This window comes from Populus nigra, chromosome 1, assembly GCF_951802175.1.
Source record: "Populus nigra chromosome 1, ddPopNigr1.1, whole genome shotgun sequence".
In the NCBI taxonomy this organism is placed as follows: Eukaryota; Viridiplantae; Streptophyta; class Magnoliopsida; order Malpighiales; family Salicaceae; genus Populus; species Populus nigra.
This window is the reverse complement of record NC_084852.1, coordinates 40,091,859-40,100,126: the sequence shown is the minus strand read 5'-3', so window position 1 is coordinate 40,100,126 and position 8,268 is coordinate 40,091,859. Positions and strand designations below refer to the sequence as shown.

Below are 8,268 nucleotides of genomic sequence, written 5' to 3'. Positions count from 1 at the left end.
CTCTGCTCTCTTGTTGTATCTACGAGACCAAATAGATCACCTTTCTTACACAACTCTCTCATACTAATCAAAGAAAAAGGCAGATCCAAGGTATAGGTTAAGCTGTCAATCTATCAATCAATCATCAATCAATCAACTCAGAGATAGAGAGCAATCACCAATCAATTTTTTTTTAAAGCACTTGAAAAGGGTTAAACACCATGTCCAGCTCTTCTTCCTTATCTCTGGACCACCTCCCTCCCTCCGAGCAGCTCTGTTATGTCCATTGCAACATTTGTGACACTGTGCTTGCGGTATTATTGTCACAAATTATCAGCTTTATTGTCTCCAATATTTATCTCCCTCTTTCCCCCTTTTGTTTCTACTTTCTTAGACAATTTAGGTTTCTTTCTTCTTTTTATATTCATTATGCATTTCTTTGATATGCTGGGGTTCTTGGCTTCATGATAGGTGAGTGTTCCTTGCACCAGCTTATTCAAGACAGTTACTGTTCGATGTGGTCACTGCACCAATCTCCTTCCCGTCAACATGCGTGGGTTGTTTTTGCCTTCTGCTAGTCAGTTCCCCTTGGGTCACAATCTCTACTCTCCTTCTCATAATCTCCTGGTGTGTAATGGCAAGCCTATAAGTTTCTTTAACCCCTACTTGCTATGGAATTCTGGTTTTGATTTTGTAGAATTCTCTCATGGTAATATATGCTGGTGAATAATATTTGTCAGGATGATCAGATCCCAAACCCAACTCCAAACTTCTTGATCAATCAAACCCATGTGAATGACTTTAGCGTTACAGTTCGAGGAATGGCTGATCATGAACTTCCTAGGCCACCCGTTATCAACAGACGTGAGAATCATGTTATTTTATTATTTTCCCTTCTTTTATTCTATCAAGAATCTCTCTTTACAATTCGAGGTCATAATGCCACATGTTTTTTCACTCTTTTTTTTTTGGGGGGAGGCAAATGTTTCTCACTTCGCCAATATTCTCTTGAAAAATGAAGACCCTTTTATCATTTGATGTGAGAGATTCATGCATTTTTCCCTTCTTTATTCGATCAAGAATCTGCGTTGATAATAACTCGCTAGCACTTTAACATGTCCAATAATAGTATTCTCTTCGAGAATCAAAAAAAGATAATGGTAACAGAATCATAACCATTGGCCTTTCTGGCTCACTCGAAACAGTCTTGAAGGTCTTTTGATCTGCAGGTATTTTAAGGGAGAAAGGAACTAATTAATTTGTCACATGAATTAAAAACCAAACCCTGTCTTGCCTGCCATTTTAATCATCTGTTTTCTTTTGTGCAGGAGTCCTGATTTAGTAATAACTGTCAGGTCCTTTTTCTATTCACTTCTAATAGGTAGTAAAGAACCCTAATATATATACATGTAGATATTCACACACACACACACTAGAATTATCACTTCTTGAACACAGTTCGAAATTCCCTACTATACCTAAGAAATCATCATTTATAGATACAAGCTGTGTTAAGGAAATAAGTCAAGTGATTTTTATCTCTTTCAAATTGAGAGGCTTTCCCCCCTCTTTCTTGCTTGATCAAACTGCTAAGTTTATTTCTTAATCTAGCTAGCGCTCTTTTCTTCTGAATTAATTTCCCCACTTTTTTTTTTCCCTTTGCTCAAGCAATTAATCTAACCACAAGAAAACAAAACAATTGCTGGCTATAGTTTGGCCCTTTAGTTAGCAAAAAATATAAATACATAGACAATATTGAGATCGTAAATTAAATTAAAGCAGTATCCCGAAATGCTAGATGCTAGTAAGGAATGATTGTACAATGTTGCTTCTCCCGGGAAGCTAGCAAGGAATTCTTGATGAAGAAGTGAGTGTGAGAGATCGAAATGCGAAGTGACGGTAGAAGAAGATGAGGGGGAAGAATACAAAACTTAAAAGCTAGCAAAGTGATTTTAATGTGTCTATGTTTGTGGCCTGCCTGTTTATGTCCAGCTCCAGAGAAGAGACAAAGAGTCCCCTCTGCGTACAATCGCTTCATCAAGTGAGTAATAATTATTTCAACCTCTTTGTTGTTCTCTGTTTTGTTTTGGTTTGTTTTTTTTTTTTTTTTTGCATTATTATATGTGAAGTTGCTAAATTTGAAGCAAATGTAAATATTGGACCAACAATTTGCAGGGACGAGATCCAACGAATCAAGGCTGGAAATCCAGATATAAGTCACAGAGAAGCATTCAGTGCAGCGGCTAAGAATGTAAGATCCATGAGATTTTTCTTAGGGTTTCTAGCTACTTTACCAAATTAGGGTTTTTCTTTTCCATAACAAGAAAATGAGGTTATCATTTATTTATTTATATATGCTGTAAAAAAAACTCTATACTAGCATCAGCAAATGCAGCATGTGGGTCCTCAAGACTGATATTATCTTGTCTTATTATGTCAGTGGGCCCACTTCCCACATATTCACTTCGGTCTCATGCCCGATCAGACCATGAAGAAGAATAACGTGCGCCAACAGGTAACCTATGCACACTCCTTGTCTGTTGCAGGCTTTGCACAATGGATCTTCATCTTGCACACAGATGAATTTGTACATAAATCAAAGACACTAACGTTGCTGTCTGAATCTGGATTGGTGTAGGAAGGAGAAGATGTTCTGATCAACGATGGGTTTTTTGCTTCTTCTAATGTTGGTGTCACTACCCCTTACTAAGAAGTACTGGAGCTGCTACGTACTTCTCATCTTGTTAATTTTAGCTTCTAATCTTAGTAGTTGGAGAAAGATTTTAAGGTTAAGACGTTTGTCAAGTACTATAACTAGTCTAATTACTTCATTACCCATCTACTACAAGCTCTTCTAATTAATGTAGACATCTGATGTTCCTAGCATTTTAGATGTTCTATGTTTATTTTGCTTGCAGCTTTCCTCTATCTTTAACATTTTTCAAGAACTATATAACGTCTAGTTAATTCATCGAGAAATCTGATGGTCACTACTGTAAGTTTCTTGTTTTTTCTTTTTCTCTTTCTTTTCATTCTTTCACACACGCGCCTTCTAGTATTAACTGTATATCCCCCTAGAATGTTTCCTTGTTGGTCTAGCTAGATCAATTAAATTATCCAAGAATTTGTCGTTTAATAAGCCTGCATTTTGGTGTAGTTCTTCTAGATTAATTGATTTGTTTGTTCACTCACAAACACTAACTAGATCCTACTCTTCCATACTTCCGCTTATGATGTGTTTGGCAGATTGCAGAGGAAAAATGATAGCTATGTATAATACATTTTATTGTATTACACTACAATATTCTAAAATTTAATTATCTAAACACTTTTTTTCTGCAAATCGATCGTTGAATGACGTCTAATTGCTGAGTTACATGAAGGATTGAAAGTCAGTCCATCCATTCCAGATTACATTTCATAATTTATCCAGAATATTGGAAACTAGAGGCTCTAGTTAATTAATGGCAAACGATTCACCTACGTGCAATGGCAATCAATGTAATTCACAGTACTGATTAATGATTATTTATAGAAAGACTGAAATTAAACAAGAGATTTTATATGCTAGTTGCTGAAGTATAAGTGAAATCTTGGTGATTTCAGCAATGGTTTTTCTTCTGGCTTTTTCTTTCAAGAGATTTCTTTCATCATTACAAGCTAGCTGGGCTGGTTCTCTGAGTTTGCATATCTTCTTTTTATGTGTCTTTGCTTTTGTTCTTTGACTCTGTTCCAGCGTACTCTTGCTCGGTGTTTCTGGTTTCTCTTTGGGTGTCTTTTAAGTGAGTTTTTGTACACTAATCCCAACTTATCAATTGAACATGGTTGAGATAGATCGTCCATGAATCAAGCAGCAAGACATGGAAAAAAAAAACCTTAATGATCTAGAATAACATAACACTATTTGTGAGAAATAAAAAAAATGGTGACAATTTAGTTAATTTTTTTATATAGGTTTTTTATTTGATGCTGAGATGTAAATTTAGGATCAGGATAGAAGCCAACACAAAAAAAAAATTAAATAAAAAAATTAACGATTTAATCTTACTTGATATATATATATTAAAAGAAAAAAAGAATAGAATAATAGCAATTAACTTCAGGACTCCTTGGCGTTGATATTCGTTGTGAAATATAATTTCATCCTAAATAATTAGTTCTTTTCGTGGGAATACCAACGACTTTTTTTTTTTTAATAATACCAGTGCTATTATTCAACACAAAGTACCTATTAACAAAACAACTAAAATAAAATAAATATGAGGGAATTTTTATGTTCACATCAATAGTGAAATAACTGATTTTTTTTTCTTTCAATCAAATCCTTTTATAGTTTAATTGGAAAATATTAAGATTGAAATTATGGTTAAAATACAAAATTAAAAGATAGATGCTTAAAATATAAAAAATAGATAAAATATATGGCGAGCCCCACATTAGCGATATTTTTTTTTATTCAAAAATTTATTTTTTTAATTTTTTAGTTCTTGAGTTTGAAAAAGAAAAAACAAACTTGCTTAAAAACAGTGAGGAATTAAAGAGAAAGTGACTAGTTTGATCTCTTTTCAGCAATGAAACTTATTGTTTTTTGTGTCAATGAATTTCACTCAATAAGAGAAGTTCAATTGTTGTGAATTATATATACAAGTTGATAAAATGTTTTAGGTTGTTTATATGGTATTTATCAGGTACTTTCGGTAAAAATAAGTTGAAAATAAATTTTCATTTTCAATTCAAATCCCCTTAATTTCTAGTCACCATAGTGTGGTTGGAATCTGGATAGTAGTAAGTGAGGTGTCATCTAATGTTGGGTTTTTATATAAAAAAAAAAAGTTAGGGGTGTCCCTTTAAAAATAATAAACAAGGCCCGCGTGCCTAGTTTTTTTTTTGGTCTTTTTTCCTTTGATTTTTTTCCTATATAATCAATGTTGAGTTTTTTATTTTTTTTTATTTTATCTTTCAATATTTGGTTGGTTTTGAATAGCTTTTTATTTTTTATCATATAATAAAACAAAAAAATCAATTAAACCTAGTGAAGTCTATAACTTAAGTCATGAATTTGGCAAGTTAACTCGAGTTAACCTGGGTTATTTTTTTTATTATTATTTTTTATTTTTTTTCCTTTAAACTTGTCAGCTCGACAAGGTTACATCATAGCAACTTGCATATGATTTAATTTGAAATTCAGGCTAGGCAAATAGTCAAGCTGAGAGTTTTTAAATTTGATCTACTAAATTAGGTTTAACGTTTGCCAAAACGTTCTCTATAATCTAGATACTATTTTTGGTTCAACCCGTAGTGAACCCGTAGTGAAGCGTAAGAATTACATAGTTTTTTTCTAAATCTAAATGTTGCCTCAATTTACAAATCAATTGTTGTTGTTGTTGTTGTTTTGTTCAAAAAATAGTAAAACTCTTTATGAGCCGGGTTCGGAATAAAAAAACATAATAGTTGGTGATTAGGAAGCTCAATTCATTAATACATAACCCTGACAAACCCTTTTAAATGTTTGTAATTAAAATAGAAATTACTAAAATCAAATTTGTTGGTCAGTTTCTAATAGGCCTTTATGTTAAAATATGAACAAATTTTTTGCTCATATTAATGCAGACTTGCCCAGGTTTTGGGCTCAATGCCACATCGAGATGGCTTCATTATAGATCGAAGACTTGAGAGAGGTGCCCTTATAAGAGTTATGTAGGCTGTATCAATAAGGACTATAGTTAGGGGGAACCAATTATGCATAAAGAGCCTATATGTTTTTTTTAATGATTTTTTTTACTTGCTTTCAATTAAATTTTTTGGTGATTTTTGATAGTTTTGATGTATTAATATCAAAAATAAATTTTAAAAATAAAAAAAAATTATTTTAATAAATTTTCATGTAAAAAACACTTTAAAAAACAATTACTACCACAACACCAAATGTTTTTTTTAATGATTTTTTTACTTGCTTTCAATTAAATTTTTTGGTGATTTTTGATAGTTTTGATGTATTAATATCAAAAATAAATTTTAAAAATAAAAAAATTTATTATTTTAATAAATTTTCATGTAAAAAACACTTTAAAAAACAATTACTACCACAACACCAAATGGGCTCGTAGCCTCCAATGTTTGTACTTGTTCAGTGCATCATTATATATGTGTGTGTGGGGGGGGTAAATACATCATAAATTATATATAGAATTGGTTTTGTGAGTAAAAGGTGTGTTCGTGTATGTGTGTTATTTGAATAAAACAATAACAAAAATGAAGGCACATTATAAACATATGAAAACATATGATCTTATTAAAAAGGAATGCACATTTGTCAAAGAAAGTCTTGGGGTATTATGAGTCAGATTGCTAACAAAACTAAAACAAGTTGATACATGATAGAATCAAAATAATTCTATAAGCATGATCAGACAGAGACAATTAATTATTTTGAATACAATAGGGGCAAGCTTTATTTTCCAACTCCGGTACTCTTGCATGGGTTTTATTGACGGTATGGACAAAAAACTGCGGTAAAACTTCGTCTTGTGGGACTCGATAGCAAATGCATTTATAACTGTAAGGGTTGGTGTCGATGTTGTTGACTGCACAAATATTGAATTATGTTAGGGCTCCTGACTATGTTCGACTACTCTTTTTTCGAGCTGAGCTATTATTGGGGCCTGAACAAAAGTGATTGGTCGGTTGGAAGAACCTTCGTCATAGTCATTTCTAAGTGCTTGCTCTCGAGTAAACTAGTGAGACGAGTCATGCTAACTTTTAGAGACTCCAACTCTTTTTGGAAATAAGCATCACAATAAGCACGCTCTTCATTTTTTATATTTGTCAGTCGAAATCGGGTGTTGTAGACTTTACGGACTAGAGTTCTTTAAGGATCTATATTTCAACTTGAAAAATGTATGTATGTTATTTATAATAAATGAAAGTATGTGTATGAATGCAAATATGTGCACATGCATATTGGGTATGGATGATGAAAAATCCATAGTCTGATTATCTCATATTTTTTAAAAAAAATCATAGTTTTAGCTCAGAAAATTATGCAGAGTTCAGAATTATTAATTAAATTTAATTTATAGTCAACAAATACCAGAGATTATAAAAAATTGATGTGAAGAATGTATTTTTTCATGGAGAGTTGGATTAAGAAATCTAAATGAACAAACTAGCAGGTTTTCAGAATCAAGATCATCGCAAATATGTGTGTAAGCCGAGAAAGTCTACGAATTAAAACAAGTACTAAGAGCTTGATATGGTACGCTTGCTGAATTTTTTTATAAGGTTATTTAGTACCACCTGTAGATTTCAGCATGTTTGTAAAAATTGATGGAAGAAAGTTAGCTATCGGAGCTGATGATTTAAGCATCACTGGGGATGACGTGGCATAAATTCTTCAAACAATAGCGGTAGAACGCCGCCGAACAACAACAATGGCAACTCAAGAGAGTGCATGGTTGATACAATTGATGATTGATCTAGATCAACGAGTAGATTATATACAGTTTTGTTGTGTTGTGGTAATTAGTCAGCATTTTGTTTGGCAGCGAATCTAGTTTTTCATTCAAGAATTAAACATGTGAAAGTGCATTATCCTTTTATCATAGAAAAGATGTGGCAGCAACAAATTAAGTAAAGATTGATCAAAACAGATAATCAAATTGCAGACTTATTCACAAATAGCTGAGGTAATGGTAAATTTGAATTCTTTCGTCATCAACTTAATGAGGTAAAAGGATGACTTCATGAGGTACAAGGAATGGCAGCTGATGTTCTTGTTCTGTTTTGTCAAGGATATTTATGAGCCGTCTCGACTGATCAAGTTAAGCAATAAAAAAAGGGGCTGTTGTCATGCAAGAACATACTGGGAGTTATTCTACACAATGGTGGCCTCTCCCAAAAAGGGGGCAAATAGACATGATGATCCAGCTAGGGTGGCAGCACCGGACCGTGTGGTACAAGGGACCACACGGAGAATCTAAAAGAAAGGTGTTTCCAAATTCTACCATTTGTATGGCCTCAATGCATTACAGTTTCTACGTTAATTGTCACTTTCAAGTATAAATGCTCCGTGTGATTTACTAAGATCTCAGGCATACAAGGATAAAATTTTACCTCGATAGATCGCTCTCCAGCACTGGAGCCCTGCGTATCAAACCTCAAAAGCATGGGCATTTTGAAGGAAAAATGCCTGGTTTTTCTAGGATGGATGATTCATCAAAACTCAACGGCTGGAAAGTAAAAAAAGTTGTATACCACATGCTTCAATAGAGGAAAAGCACGCAAAACAGC

At 33.0% G+C, this 8,268-nt stretch overlaps 1 protein-coding gene across 1 annotated transcript; it reads left to right on the top strand.

Moving 5' to 3' along the window:
* Positions 1 to 2,865, top strand: LOC133701790 (axial regulator YABBY 1-like). Its single transcript, XM_062125884.1, has 7 exons — positions 1 to 293; positions 451 to 606; positions 720 to 843; positions 1,972 to 2,020; positions 2,155 to 2,230; positions 2,420 to 2,494; positions 2,618 to 2,865. The coding sequence occupies exons 1-7, from the start codon at positions 201 to 203 to the stop codon at positions 2,687 to 2,689; spliced, it is 645 nt and encodes a 214-aa protein (XP_061981868.1). The 5' UTR covers positions 1 to 200; the 3' UTR covers positions 2,690 to 2,865.
* Positions 2,866 to 8,268: the final 5,403 nt, after the last annotated feature.

What these genes read in the sequence shown, in the direction of transcription:
- LOC133701790 (XM_062125884.1), top strand. Translation starts at nt 201, where the DNA reads ATGTCCAGCTCTTCTTCCTTATCTCTGGACCACCTCCCTCCCTCCGAG. An exon ending in TTTGTGACACTGTGCTTGCG is followed by an intron (nt 294 to 450) that starts GTATTATTGTCA and finishes GCTTCATGATAG; the next exon opens with GTGAGTGTTCCTTGCACCAG. An exon ending in GCGTACAATCGCTTCATCAA is followed by an intron (nt 2,021 to 2,154) that starts GTGAGTAATAAT and finishes AACAATTTGCAG; the next exon opens with GGACGAGATCCAACGAATCA.